This window comes from Triturus cristatus, chromosome 9 (genome assembly GCF_964204655.1).
Source record: "Triturus cristatus chromosome 9, aTriCri1.1, whole genome shotgun sequence".
NCBI lineage: Eukaryota > Metazoa > Chordata > Amphibia > Caudata > Salamandridae > Triturus > Triturus cristatus.
The window spans coordinates 806,784,990-806,800,758 of NC_140592.1; the positions used below are offsets into that span (position 1 = coordinate 806,784,990).

General features: G+C 44.4%; 1 protein-coding gene across 1 annotated transcript in view; it reads left to right on the forward strand.

The window, feature by feature from the left end:
- Window positions 1-15,769, forward strand: part of MTHFD1 (methylenetetrahydrofolate dehydrogenase, cyclohydrolase and formyltetrahydrofolate synthetase 1) — a 318,864-nt gene that overhangs the window by 41,553 nt on the left and 261,542 nt on the right. The window contains exons 5-8 of the mRNA XM_085626208.1: window positions 237-373; window positions 707-807; window positions 3,853-3,989; window positions 8,485-8,596. Of these exons, the coding sequence (XP_085482334.1) occupies window positions 237-373; window positions 707-807; window positions 3,853-3,989; window positions 8,485-8,596 (487 nt within the window). The remainder of the gene's footprint in view (window positions 1-236; window positions 374-706; window positions 808-3,852; window positions 3,990-8,484; window positions 8,597-15,769) is intronic.

Genomic DNA, 15,769 nt, shown 5'->3' on the forward strand with positions numbered 1-15,769 from the left:
TCAAGATTAACAAGGCTTGTATTTGGTGTTCTTAAAGTTTCAGGTCCAAGTAATAAGGATGGTAGTAGTAGTTTTTACAGGTTTATTGATTAAAGGGAAAATGATATTGGATTGCCTTATTATTTTTGCAAAAATACGATTTTTCTTTATAGTTTTAGAATTGTATTGATACAAAATATGTTCATGTTTTTGTTTTGTTTTTTTAACTATTTTTTAAAAAAATGTTTCCATGGTAGGTGCTGAAGTGCATCACATCTTTGAATGAAGATTCTACTGTTCATGGGTTAATTGTCCAGTTGCCATTGGATTCGGATAATCCTATGGATACAGAGCGAGTGACTAATGCGGTCTCCCCCAACAAAGATGTTGATGGGTAAATGATCCCTTCTTGTTTGCAGACCCAACCATGCACAAACTTTTCTTCAACGGAAATCAGTGGTCACCCTTTATTTGATATATTTTCTGTAAAGAAATCTGTTAGCTCCTGCTACAGATATGTTGTCACAGAACCAGCACTGACATTGCGCGCCATTGTTTTTTTTTTGTGTGTGTGTGATATATTAAGTACTTAATTTCTAAGTAACTCTCGCCCTTCTTCCTTGCACTAGTTGGCTTGTCATATAGCTATTAACATTGCTGATATTTCCATGAAGAAATTCGACTTATGGAAGTATTTAAAATGTTTTCTTTCGGCTTTCTAATTTAGCTTAACAAGCATTAATGCCGGGAAACTTGCCAGAGGAGACCTCGGAGACTGTTTCATCCCCTGCACCCCGAAAGGATGTATGGAACTTATCAGACAGACAGGTGAGCAAAACCTTGTTTTCCCGCCGAAATAAGGCTGCCGCTTCATAGGTAGAGAACTTGCGCTCCCAAGTATTGGGAGGGCAACATGAAGTTTCAGATCCTTTGAACATCTCTATAGTGAAACATTCTGATTCTTCTAATCCATTTCCTAAAATATTTTAAATAACTGAACACTAATTTTGTAGTCAGGAATGCTAATAAACATATAAAATATTTTAGTTTTCTGAAGAAGGAAAGGAATAAGGGGGAAATATTTAAGGGTTTAACACATTTTGAAAGGACCTCATGGGTAAGGAAATGCCATGACCTAGAAGAAGGGAGTTGGATTTCTGAGTGTGTCCCATTTATTGACTGTGTGTACAACAAATGACAAACATTCTCTTTGATTAGCTTAAGCTGCTCGACCACAACCACCCCAAAATAGAGCACTTGGGATTTTTGAAGAGAGCCCTGGAAACCAATAAACGTCGCCTTGACTCGCTACACAGTGTACTTCGTTTTAGTGCACCAGTTGGAGAGCCAGCTTCCAACAGGGGTGCTGAGGGCAATCTGATATTGGGTGATTATCTTAACATAATTTGGGACTGGTTTGGATAGATCAGTACACTACTTAACAGAGCTCAAAAGCCATATTAAGGATTCTGAGACCCTGCTCACCAAGAAGGGCAACAAGGGTTTGAAGTATACCAACAATGCATGCAGCCAGGAGAGGGGGGGGTTATTGCTTTCGTTCACACACCTGCACTAGACTGGAATATCTTTTCTTGTCTAAAAAGCTTATGAACAGGCTATGGGGAGCCCACATGCGGGGTGGGGGTGGGATGAGTCTTCATATCCGATTACTGAGATCTGCAAATAAAATGTGATGGAAGAGACAGACGAAGGTCTGAAGAAGTTGGGAAAAGGACACAGGATGATTATAGACCCAGCACATACAGCCGAGATAATTCAAGCAATATAAAATTATTTTGTGGACAAGACTTCTTTCCAAAATAAATTGGAACACATATAAATCGACGCTTAAGCATGCGACTATAGCCATCTCAGCCAAATTCTGCAGGGTGGCAAGTCTTTTAGCGTATCAGCTGTTGAAGTAACTAAATGAGATGGTTCGTAAAAATAAATGGTCATCCTCTTGCAGGTGTACTAGAGCTTTCAACAGTCCGGGTTTAACTATTGCTGAGAGCAAGGCAAAGCATGCATTACTTAAAGGCAGATCCATTTGAAAGAGGGAGGCAGGGGAAGAGAGGTTTGCCGTGGGACAGATGATGAAAGGTCCTTTCATGTTACGGAACAGGACAGACTTCAATATTCCCAAACCAAACACTAGGTCATGGAACCCCAGACTAGGGAATGAGCAATTTGATGGCTCGCCTCTCTCGAAAAATTCATGTGTAAAAATACTTCGATTTGAGATGACCAGGGTTCTGCGAGACTGTTTTATCTTGAGCAATGAGAAAGTTATGGGTAGGTGGGCATATCTGACACAATAGGATGCTGAAATGGAAGGCGGAATCCCCAAAGAAACCAGGCAACGGTAGTGAAGGGAAGTTTCCTTCCCTGTGTTGAACCTCCAGTTCATAATGCGCTGGTACTTCAAACTCCAAAGATTAAAACAGAGGCACGACCCACTTATTGTGAGATTGCAGTTTGGTATAGAGATTTTGGAAGGAGGTGCTTAGTCAAGTAGAGATGGTTCTGGGTACCCTCTGCTTGATGGTGGGCGGGATAGTATTTCAGATGGAGGAAAGCCCTGCTGAGGCAACCTTTTGGAACGGCAATTTTTTTTTTTTATAGCGGTCCATTTTTCAAAGGTGCCACCAGCTCTGCCCAGTGGATACAGTTTGTGGCATAGCCTTGCATGTATTATGTGCATCAGGCGTGTAAGGACTTTAAACGTTGTACTCTGCTGATCAGCCATTTTACGTTACTAGCTCCGCTGAGATATCCTCCAATCCGTGCCTGCAGGCGCTGCTCCAATTCAACCTTGGTGAAGTGTAGTGACATACGCAGTCCCCCCTGCACCGAGGAGTGGGTTGGAAAGGGGGCGGGGGCATATAAATTGGTACAGGAGGAAGGGGGGAACGTGGCCCGACGGGTTGTGGAGGAGGAGTTGCAAGAAGTGTAAGTTCATGACGTACTATTGTAGAAGAGATGGCATTAGATTAGGGGAAGGTTCCACCGTGCTTTATAGGGTTGAAAAGATGTGTTACTTTATTGAGCACCCATTGATATGATGTAGTATCCTATCTCTTGTTGTAAATTTGTAATTGCATTTATATAGCGCGTACTACCCCATAGGAGGTGTCGAAGCTATTTTTCGGCGAGTAGCCACACTACTCCGGAACCCAAAAAGGATTAGTGGTGAATTAGTATAGGGAAATATGAAATTAACTTGAGCAGTGGACATGCTAATCCGTTGTTTAGATTGAAAATGATGGAGGAGGGAAGGCCTTGCATTTATATAGCGCTTGGTACTCCTGATGAAGTGTTGAAGCACCTTTCGGCGGGTAGCATGCAAATCGAAACCCATACATTTTTCCAAATTAAAACCTGGAATTATTTTTAGGCCAATACATGGTGTTTGTGTGCTAGTAAGATAACGAATGCTTCACATAAATGTTTTTTAACTTTAGTTTCTTGCAAAGTGCACGTTTCTTGGTAAATCTAAGCATGGACCAAGTTATCTTACCAGGTGAAGTATGAATAGTGAAGCATAGTCTTTTAACTGTAGTTTGGGATATTTCGGTTTTCCGAGACTATTTTATAAAAGACCTCCTTTAGCAATTTTGTGCAATTTTTACTTTCAAAGATGTATTCGTATGCACTCATAACAGTTGTAAGCTCTGTAAATGGTGCCCCTTAAAAATATTAGTGCACAGTCCCTTTCATGGCTGCCCGTGATCCTGAGACTAGGGCTTGTCACTGCATTAATAGTAGCAGTGCACATTGCCAGAGGCGCATTTTTGATGCACTTATTTCGGAATTCTAATGCATATCCTCTTATTTTACTAAACTTTTTTATTTTTGTTTTTTTTATCCTAGGTATTCAAATCCCAGGAAAAAGAGCGGTAGTAATTGGTCGAAGTAAGATCGTCGGGGCTCCAATGCATGACTTGCTGCTGTGGAATCATGCAACTGTGACAACCTGCCACTCGAAGACCGTGTCACTCAATGAGGAGGTGAGTGCAGAATTCAACCATTTAGACTCAATGAGTGTCAAAGCCATAGTGAAGGGAGGGGGTGGCATAAATAATTGTTTTACCTCCCCACGGTAGGTGCAATGAATCGCTCCCCAGACCCCCTTACTCTACCCAAAGACCTGCAGGTTAACTGTTTGAATTCCAGCAGTTGCATCATTTGAGCCCGTTGTTGCATGTTGGGCCCACCACAGCTCATTTTTGGTGAGGCTCTTACTTTTCCGCAATCGAGAGCAGGAGACCGAAAAACACAAAAGAGTTAAAAGAAGAGTGTAATAAAAAAATCAGTGACAAAACAGGGATTTAAAATAACTTGAAAGACTAAGATAAAGGGGCAGGGAGTGTCAGGTCGTTTATTAACGAGACGTGAGTTGAAATTAACTATGTAGCCTTGGCATTCGGCACTCCCAACAGTTGATAGCGCTGGCCACACAGTTGAGGGTGTTTTTCGTTTTGTAATCTATGAAAGTAGATGTAAGAATCTGATAAAATATACTGTGCCTAATGGTTTTGTAATCTATGGAAGTAGATGTAAGAATCTGATAAAATATATTGTGCCTAATGGTTTTGTATCTACGTGTCCCAGATAAAAAAAAATCGTATCCCCTGCAGAACAATAATTTATTTCATGTAATGAGGAATGCACGGAACCAGGGATTTTAGTGCCACCAGCAATATAGCACTGACATTGTTATTACCTTAATTGAAATTAAGTTATTTACCCTGCCGGGGCATTGGCAATGCTCTTCAAAACACCTATCTCTGCATGCGAGATTGTGTGGCACGTGCTTGCTAGTGCGAAAGTAGGGTCCTGCAGGAAGGCGCTACACAAAGATTTTCCAGCTGATGAAGTTGATTTCAAGAGCCCTGTCGGATTTTCGATCAATGTATTTATTTTAATGCAGGTAGCTTTAATGTAAATTTTTTGCCTCGCCCTAGCAAATTTCCTTAAAGAAACTATGCATTTGAGTTTGAATTTTTTTTTTTGAGCCCATTGATCCTCTTCTAATCCGCTCTGCAGGCAGAAACAAAAGGTGGATTTTAAGTATTTCGAAATCTGCCCAAATATTTGCTAACTGTACACACACGAACATGTCAATAAGTGAAAGACTATCACTTACTAAAAATGCCATGTATATTAGTTTTACAGTGCTTATTTTTTTGACAAGTGTACCCAATTTATAAAGGTTTTATGGCCAGTCCTAATTTTCTCTTTGGTGGTGCCTCTTGCGTTACCAGGAAGCAAGTGGAAGAAGAAAAATACAGCGTGCCTATCCCTTCTCAAACTCTGTAAGAACCTCACAACCACAGTTCTAAACACTTCAACAAAAATGCTTTTCAGTTCTTAATTGGCAGTACCAGATACCTGTTGAAAAAACCTAGACTGTTAGGAACATGTCAAGCACCACCTGATTTTGAATCAATATGAATCTAAAGGAAGAGAACTCACTCTGGGACCAAGTCTGCAAAGGGGGTCAAAGAAACTTGTCTGTAAGTTAGACTTTGGTCCATTCCTTATCCTGTGATTGGATGAAGATAAGATAAACCCAATCTGCTGGCTTTCATAAAGACTTCTCCACTCATCATGCACTCTGCCCTTTGCCTCGAAGCCTGGCACTAGGAGTTAGCTGCCTGACAAACTGCTCTGCCTCTTTATATTCTGCTAATTCACAAATATGACACTGAAGGAATTTTGGTGCACACAAGAGCAAAGTACTTGGAGGGGACTAGGATTGAGATTTTCTCTTTTTTCAAATCTTAAAGGGACAATTTCAGTTTAGTAAAGTATTAGCCTGAAGAGGGCATCATCTGTGTTTCAGGTCATGTGGTCAGGGAGTGGCTTCTTTATCTTCACTCTACATATTTAGTAGAAAGCCCAATCCTGCATCTGTAGTGTATTTATTCATAAAAGCATTATTCACACACTTAAAAAAAAAAAAAAAAAAAAAAAAAAATGTATACGTAATATATCGGTCTTTTGATAGCATGGAATAATACAGTGGCAGCAGCACGCAAGGAGTGAAACGCAAATGCTGTTAAAGTGCGACTAATGGTATAATTGTACTTGCTTTTGATACCCTGTCTTTCTCGACAGAGATCTGACCTTTCACAGTTTAGTAGCTGCGTCAAGAACAATTCAGTAGGTAGGGATTCTGTTGAGCCTGATTCAGAATGTATCATAACTTCAATATAGTTTACCTTCTACTGTTGGGATGCTTTGGACTTATTTTGATGGCTGCTGCATGAACCAGGTGTTCAGAGTATTGGGTAAATACATTAAAGGGTTTTGGTCCCCACCAGTGTATGTATGCTGAGAATACTTTAAAATGTATATGTATTTTATGTACCCATTTTTCAGTGCATGAATAGCAAGGGTATCCAAAAGACTGGTGTGTGAATCACTTTTGAAGGTTTTGAATTCCACCAGTATGTTGTGTCTTGACTGTAAGATGTTCATCTAGACCAGGGGTCTCCAACCTTTTCTGCACTTATCTTGAATAAAAATCATCTCAAGTTACTAATGTTATTCCTCTTGTAATGGTGACAGCATCAGGGCAAGTTTATATCTGTGGCCATCGCATGCAGGATTACGAGCAGCGATCACCTCAGTTCATCAGGCAGGGTCGCCTGCAATAATGTAAAACAAGCATTTTCAGTGCAGTAGGTCTAATTTTCGAGGGTTTAAGCTATTGGCATTGTAAATGAGAATACCTTTTATTTATGTGTTTAAAAGCAACAAATATATAAAAGGCATTGTTATTTCTAATGCCTACAGCTCTATCTCTCGCAAATGTGTTACTACTTTAATGGTTAAAGTGAGCAGCGTCTAAAGAAAGGGGCGTGGCCAACATTAAAGTGAAAGCGTGTATGGAGCGCTTTCACCCAAAGCAGAACATTTTTTATTAAAGTTTCTGTAGCGTGGTCTGCGCTGTAAATTAAATAAGCGCGGCCGCTAAAGTTGAAGGGGACCCCGCCGTAAATGAAATAATAAAATCAGCGCGCCCACTATAGTTAAAGCGGATCGCGCTGTAATTTAAATAAATACATTACTAATATAAAAGTGAGCGGCGTGCTGTGCTGTGGGTGGAATAAGAACATGATTAAAAAAAATAGTGCTCACCGACTACATAAAGCAGACCATGTAACAACCCAAGTAAAAGGTCCAGTGGTTATGGGAGGTTACAAATGCAGATAAGGCGGTGCCTAGGAGGGACTACTAAGCCTATTCTCAAATGAAAAGCAATGATTTTGCATGGACAGTAACCGAAGCCAATTGAAAAGTTGGGCGGAGCTTCTATGCCATACTTCAATACAGCATGCCTCGCAGAGCAGCCCATGCGCTGCCTCGGTTCGACCTAAAAAGGCTTTGTCAAGGTGGAATGCTTCTACATGGGTAATACATAACCGCCATAGCTGCAGTTTCCTTGGTATCAAAGCAATAGTGTTGGTAATAAGTCTCCCCAGTGCTGCATGATTGATCTCTCAGCATCTGCTTAAAATATATTTTGGCAATTCTACAATTTTTCTCAAAACATCAGCCAGTGAGTTCTGAAAATGCATACATTTTCACCTCAAAAGACATGCTTTCCAATTTTGTTACTCCTATATTAACGTAAACCAAGCAGAGCTTCTGATGTAGTAGACTGTGCTGCACACAGGAGAGCAACTCCCAGGTAGCTGGCGAGCTACAAGTAGCTTGGAGAAGCCTGAGACACTGGTGGGCGGGCCACAGTTGGAAACTCCTGTTCAATTCTTATTCGCCTATTTACAATGTACTTTTGGCACAGCTGAGTCACTTTGAACTCGTAATAACCCTCCCAAGTCTGGATGTATATTTTGCACACCTGTTGAAAGGTACGGGAACCCAGGAGGCGGAATGAGAGTAAGATGCCTGTGTAAGGGTTGCATCAAATTCTGAGAGCTTGTGCATCTAGTACCCAGTGAAATTAGTTTCAAAGTAAAAAATACAGTAGAGGATATTCGCATGACCCAGCCTTTGTCCGTTTATAGAACAAGAAGTTGAGTGAGGTACAAGAGTAACATGAGGTTCTTGACAAAAAGGATGGCAAAACATGAACTGCCTTCAAACTTGAGCAATAGAGGCATCATTCAAAAAACACCTGAGACAGTCCAAGTAACCAAATTATTACGGGAAATTGGGCTGGAGCTCGAAAGTGTTACAGCAGGGAGAGAACTGTGGCATACTAAATTAATCTGCTTATTCTGGTCTGTTTTCACTGTTTATAGTAATGAGAGCAGCTGACCTAACCATTTACAGCCCATCTCCGATTTCTGGGTACCTCATTGACCTTGGATGTTGAACATAGCGTGTGTTAAATCGTCCACCAGTATTTCCCATTTACCAAGAATTAGTGGTGCTTCAGTGAAGTGGGCGTTTAAAATTGCTACCCACTAGATTCACTATAAGCGATCTGTGTTTGTGAATACAGTTTGAAATGGTCAATTCGTCTTACAGGTGATGAGAGCGGAAATCCTGGTTGTTGGAGCTGGAAAAGCAGAAATGGTGAAGGGTGACTGGATAAAACCTGGTGCTGTGGTGATAGACTGTGGAATCAACCATATTCCTGGTAAGAGATTGATCAAGTTCATGTTTGAAAAGGGTTTAGTCCTTTATAAAGTGTCTGCTTAATTCTTAGTGTTCAGAGGGAAACCAACTGGAAGTGAAAGAACATTTTTAAGTGTTGACTCTTCTGTAGGTACATTATAATCTGTTTTCAGTGCCCTTTCGACTGCCACTCATCGTCAATGACTTAGTTTTCTGCATCTATATGTTTAACTTACTAGCTGCAATTCTGTTTTAGTTTGCTCTTTGGTGCAACAGATTTGTGTGTTTGAGCCTGTCTAATAGAAAAAGTTTCTGCCTATAGAGTATTTAGTAAGGGTTGTCCCATTTATAAAATACAACTGCATTATGTTTAAAAAGCATGTTAAGATTTTTTGTGCAATAAACGCATTTAAACGTGAGCAGTTTAAGATGCAGCTGAATTTGGAATTGCTGAAAGCGGCATCGGAATAAAAGTGGTGAAGGTTTTTTTTTTGGGGGGGGGGGGGGCGAAGGGATATGCTAGACTAGTACATCATTTTCTCTTTTTTGCTTCTAAAGCATGCTGTCTTTTTGTTGGTGTATACCAGTGCTTCACTTGAGTCCACCAATCGTCCAGACTAGTTCTTGTTTATCGTACTTGCCCTGCTCCGTCTAATCAATTTAGCAATATCAATTCAATTTTTAGCCTTCCATTTCAAATATATTCATAGTCTTAATGTATTTACATTCATTATGCATTATCATTATCATAAGGAATTTACAGAGACTGCTGGAGGTTATTTAGGAGGGGTGGGGGCTAGGTCCGATGCTTGGGTGGGCCACCTCCACCCATTTATTCTCATAAAAAAAAAAATCCCTGGTGTCTAGTGGGCTTTCTAATCTCCCCCAAGCACCAATATAAGTGAAAAGTAAATCAGCCAATAGACTCATTTGACTTTAACTTTCTGTGTAGTGACATCGGCGAGCCATTCGCACCAGATTGTCTTTGCACAGAAGAAATAAAACATAGCTGTGGTTGCTGGGGAAGCTCTTCCCCCAGCAGCTGAGGCTAGAAAATAGAAAAAATAAATCCCTCTGGTGCTTGCGCCAGACGGATTTCCTGCCTTAGGTGTCAGGAAGTGCTGGTGCCGTCCTCCGCATCCAAGAGGTTAAAAAAAGAAATGAAAAACATTTTTTTCAAAATACTGGATGAAAAGCAAACTCATATCCTATGGTATCTCAAAACTTTAAATCGAATTCGTTTTTTTCAGTCATTATGAATAAAATGGTTTATTTTTCAGAATGTTACGCTGAGGAAAAGAAACCATATTTACTCTTTTTAAATAAGTATTGGAATTTGAAGGGAACTGCATGCTACAGTCTAATTTCCTCCCTAAAGGATTGAACCATTTGGTCTTTTATAGACGCCCAGGGAAGAGAATTTTGGGCTTCCAGGTGAAGTGTAAGGCGAAGTACACCTTCTGGCTCAGACACCAGCTAAGGAAGTGCAACAGATGTCCCTCCCCGTACATAAACATTTCTGTGTTAAAGCGCGTGCTTTCATGCAAATCTGTGGAATGCAGACGTCAAAACAAAAACAACCCTTAATGTCTGCTCTTCAGCCATACCCCAGCAAAAATATCCCCTGTTGCTTTACAGACTGGTTGTGAGGGGTGGGGAGCAACACAGTGCAGGAGTGTATTTGAGGGGGGAGTTGGCATACCAGGAAGAGAGCTAGAAAACATGCACTGTCAAGTGCTTAATAAAAAGGAAAAATGTATCCTTCCCTTCTCACATTTAGGGAATTAAGTCCGCCAATCAAAACGATCATAAAGAGGCTATGCTCCAGGCAAGGGGCAAACGCAAGAAGAGTAAGGTAAGCAAACGATTCACGGTAAAGCCAACTAATGATAAGCAATCAGTGGACTGTAAGTTGACCTTAAGTTCACAGTAAATCTTTTGCAACTAGACAGCTTACGCTGTCTGGTGGGCTCGACCTAATAAGTGACTTAAAGTGTAATCTGATAGACAACTTACTAAGGCATTGGTGAGTAAACAGTTTGTTGCGAAGTCTTAAAGGTCAGAGTCCACAACATTTGCTGCTCTGTGGAATGCACTCCGAAAGGTCTTCAGCATTCCTTGTCTGGCCTTTTTGAAACTGCAAAACACAAACCTGACGTGGTGATCTTTTTACGACTGGTATTGGCCAAGACATTTTGATTGTCATACTATCTAAATCCACATGTATGTATGTCATGAGTGATGTAATTTGTGAGGTCATAAACAGTGCATTGCAGGGGCGTAAGTCCTAGTTAGCTCAGGGAACTAGAACTACCGAATTTCTATGGCTTTGTACAAGTGAAATCTGAGCCTAACTTGAACCCCTGTAAACTTTGTATTTATACAGTAAGTTTCTACTTTTTTTATTGTTATTCCCCAACTTTAACCTTTTAGAGCGAGTGTGTGATTGAGTGCATGTGTGTCTCACTGGATCTGTGAGTTGGTGCATGAGTGCCTAAGTGGGTTCTGCTTGTTTTCTGCCTTTTTTTTCTGATCACTTATGACCTTTTATCTTGCCTCTTTCTGCTTGTTGCTGACCTTTTAGTTTTCTTCCTTCTGCTGGGCTTGGGCGGAGCTCGTGGAGTTTCACTCTGCAGAGTTACTGAAAAACTTCACCAAATTGCGTAGAGTTTTGTGAGTAGGTGGAGTATTGCTCCGCCACCCCTAATTAAGTCCCCTTGTATGCTGAGAGTAGTTTGGGTCCAAGCATCCCTCCTATTACCACCAGTAAGTCCCCCACAGCAGGATTGCTGAGACCTCATTGGAGGCCTGCCCCCTTGATCAACCATCCTGCACACTACGGGTTGGGGAATGAAGTTCCCTTGGCTGCTGAGGGTTATTGAGGGCCTCTTTCTGCTTGTTGCTGACCTCTCTGTTGCATCTTTCAGCTTGTTTCTCACATTTATTTTGCTCATTCGGCTCATTGCTGACTTCTATTCTACCTCTTTCTGCTTGATTTTTCACTATTATTTTGCCTCTTTCTGCCCTTCATCCCGGGTCCGAAGGGGGAGCCTCAAGGCCCCCGCAGTCTCTGCTGGCTCCCCACCTCCTGTGGGAGCAGGCATTGCTGCTGCACGAGGGAGTTGCTGAAAGTGGGCAGGGAAACAGACCGAACCACGCATCCAGCAAGCGAGAGAGTTTATCAGCTTTCACTTGCTGGAAGTTGAGTGTTTGTTCTGACTTGGCAGGAAGTGTCAAAGCCCCCGCCAAGTCACAGCAAGCAGCTATGTCCTGGGGGTGGGCACCCCGGGACATAGGAGTCGGCCCAGGGAGGGTGTCAGCCACCAGGGCAATGTATGGATCCAGGAGGAGCCCCCCCCTTCCTTCTAGGAGCATGGCCTGGCCCCGGGAAGATGGTGGTCCCCAGGGCCATATACGGCCCTGGGGCCCCGCAGCCCCCTCAGTTTTTATTATGTTATTCACCTTACAGAGGTGGTGGGGTCGCGGGGGGCGTGACCCTCCTTTAGCCTTTAATTTAGCCCCCGAAAGATAGTGGTCCCCAAGATTTCAACCCGCACCAGGAGGGGGGATGGTCCTTAAACCCCTCCCCCAAATTGAAAATAAGGCACGGGAGGTGGTTGTCTCCGGGGTACAAAAGCCTTGGAAGGGGGCCCTGTGCACTCCCTCTTTTTTTTTTTATTAATACCTCATCTCCCCGGGCCCTGCCCACCCAGGGACTAAATGGAAGCTGGAGCCGTGGATCCAGCACGACTCTTGACAATTTTTTTTATAGTCCTTTTTTTTTTGCCCCCAGGCAAGGTCCCTGTGAGTCCACCTCTCCCCCCAACTTCCTCGTTGAAGTTTTGCCAGCCAATCATTTTTAAGCACGGGGACTGTCTGATCCTCTGAGGATCCTCATATCTAAATATCAAGGCTGCTGTGTGGCGGCCGAAAAGCGTCATGGTGAAATCACTTAAATAAACTAGCACGTATCAACAGTGGAGTCTGTGTCTGGCTGTGTTATTAATTGTTGCAACTACAGGATCGGAATTGAGAGAGATATATATATATATGTTCGAGGCATGTGGGCTGCTGAATTCATATCTGTGCATAGATCGCCGCCTAGTGTTGGGTCCGGATGTTTGCACGTTGTTGTCCTGGAAGAGTCTTTGAAGTATCCTGGGATAGGTGACTCCTCCCCTGGACTACAGTGCGCATGGGCATCCTCTCCATCCTCAGATTGTTTTTTTCCGCCATTGGGTTCGGATGTGCTCATCTTGACTCAAGTTAGGAAAAACTTTTCCAGGCCAAAAGGCCTTTAGTTCGCGTCGGTACTGTTCCCGATCGGTATCGATAGTATCTTTGTTAGTTTACTAACTTCCAGAACCAACTTTTTCGCATCTTACCCGACCATCGCCCCGTCATCGACGATGGAATCGAGGACACCATTCAAGCGGTGTCCTGTATGCAATGCGAAATATCCCCATGTCGACGTCCACCCGGTGTGCAACAAATGCCTTTCACCGGATCACGACGAGTCGACATGTATGGCCTGTGCCCGATTCCGTTCCAAGAAGACTCTTCGGAATCGACGAGCAGCGAGACTCAAAGCGCAGCAAGCGGCACCGGCCCCGACCAACATCTTCAGCGTCGAGGACGAAGATGTCGAAGACGTGGAGAACCTACCCTCCAGCCCCGCTTCCGAACACGACTCCGGATCGGAGGACGTCGAAGAACGACTCTTTCACAGAGATGAAGCCGACACCGAGGTAGGAGACTACAATGAGGCCTTAGGGGCCGAAGAGAGTAGCTCCGGTGACGAGCAAGGCCTACCCGTACAGACTGAGGATATCCCAGTGCGCCAATCTATGGCTCCGGTCGAGGGATCGCCTTCGGGCCTTACCCAAGACCTATCCCGCAGTTCTTCGGCCCCGCCCTCTGGCCCGGCCTCGGACATTCAGCGGCAGCCATTACTACCCAAAACGGCTGGTTTCCCTTCTTCGAAACCGAAAGCTGTATTGGTTCACCAGAAACCGAAACCAAAAGTGACGCTGGTCGGATCGAGGCCCACTACACCTTCGACGCCAGCAAAACCCGTCGGCACCGACCGCACCAAACGAGACTTCGGTGCCGAACTTGCAGCAGCCGACGTCGGCACCGACACACGGAAAAAGACCTTCGATGCCACCAAACCTACTCGGCTCCCGGCACCGAAGCAATCGGCTCCGACCCCAAAGGTCAAACTGCCTGCTGCGTCTCACACCGCTTCGACAGCACCACCAAAGGCACACTCGTCGACGGCCACTACCGCTCCTCGACTCGATGACCCACTGGCGCCGAATTAGTCCACGCCCACCTCTACGGAACCGGTCGGCGCAAAAGAATCGATGGCGCTCCAGGTGCGGCCAGTTGCTGCGCAAAGCATCCAACACAAAGCAGTCCTCCAGGACACGTCGGGCTCCGAGCCGATAACAGCTCCAACAGCCTCTTCGGCACCAGCCAACATCACTTTTGACCTGCCGCCATCCACGGCCCCAAAACTGTTCCAAATCAGAACACGGGTCACCCACACCACGATCACGCCTGCCGAACGCTCTCCGGCAGAGACGTCTCCGTCACACATCATCGACGCCGACACCGGCAGGATGATGCTCCACAAGAGGAGAATAACTTCCGAGCCAGCTTTGGAATCCTACCGGATCCCGCTCAAGAAAAAGCTGCCAACGCCTTCGGAACCAGTTCTATACGAACCTCTCCATTCTTCTTATCAAGATGCACAGTCCTTCTCTCCCACACACTCCGAAACAGACGTTTTGGAGGACTACATGGGTGACCACGTCCCCTACCCCGGAGAGATGGACCCTGAAGGCCAACAGGACCCTGACCAAGCTTGGGATGACCCTGTAGACTCGGGTGCACCTATAGATACACAGGACCCGCAGCTCTATGGAGCAAAAACGTCTCCCACAGAGGACACTGCCGCATTCAACGCCCTCATTGAACGTGCTGCGGCCAATCATGGTGTGCAACTACACTCTGACACCGTCGAGGACGACTTTCTCATGGATACTTTCGCATCCTCAGAAAGGAATATAAAAACTCTACCCATGTTGAAGGGTGTCCTCAAACCAGCAAAGGACATCTTCAAGGAACCCACCAGGGCAAGAGTAATAAACCCCAGGATCGACAAGAAATACAGGTCGGCGCCTGGGGACCCTACCTACATTAGAGGCCAGTTACCTCTGGATTCCATAGTAGTTGTGAATGCTCGCAAACGGGCACACTCGCAAACAGGTGATGCTCCTCCCCCGGACAAAGAGTCCAAGGTGCTAGAGACCTCCGGCAAACGGGTGGCGGCCCAAGCAGCTAACATATGGCGTATTGCCAATACCCAGGCGCTCCTCGCTCGCTACGATCGAGCACACTACGACACATTGGAAACATTACTCCAACATCTCCCTGACCAATTCAAAGAAGGTGCAGAGATCCTCATCAGGGAGGGACAACTCCTCACAAACGCATCCATTAAGTGTGCACTGGATGCCGCAGATACAGCTGCCAGAGCCATAAACACTAGCGTCATGTTTCGACGACACGCCTGGTTACGAATCTCCGGATTCAAACCTGAGGTACAAAATAACATCCTCAACCAACCTGTCAACCCAGACTACTTATTCGGGCCAGAGGTTGACACCACCCTAGAGAAAATAAAAAAGGACACAGACTGCAAAGTCCATGGGGGCTCTCCAAACGCAGTCCTTTCGGAGCGGCTCCTTTCGTCGCCCCGGAAATAGAGGAGCAGGTAGAGGACAGGGGTCACAGCAAACCTACAACAAGGGAAACACACAAAGCTCCTACGATAAAAACACCCGGGGTGGTTATCGTGGCTCAAGCACAAAGGGCAGAGGACGCGGATACGGCAACACCAGGTCCTCCCCCAAGAACAAGCAGTGACGCCCTCTCCCTTCCTCCCGACCACATAACACCTGTCGGGGGAAGGCTACAAAGGTTCCTGTCCACGTGGAACTCCATCACCACGGACAGGTGGGTCAAAGATATTGTCAAACACTGTTACTGCCTAGAATTAACCTCGACTCCACCCACAATACCTCCAAAACACCGTCCTATGTCCTCAGAGCACTTAACGCTCTTACAGCAGGAAGTGCTAAGTATGCTACTAAAAGGTGCAATAGAGGTCGTACCCGTCCACGAGCAA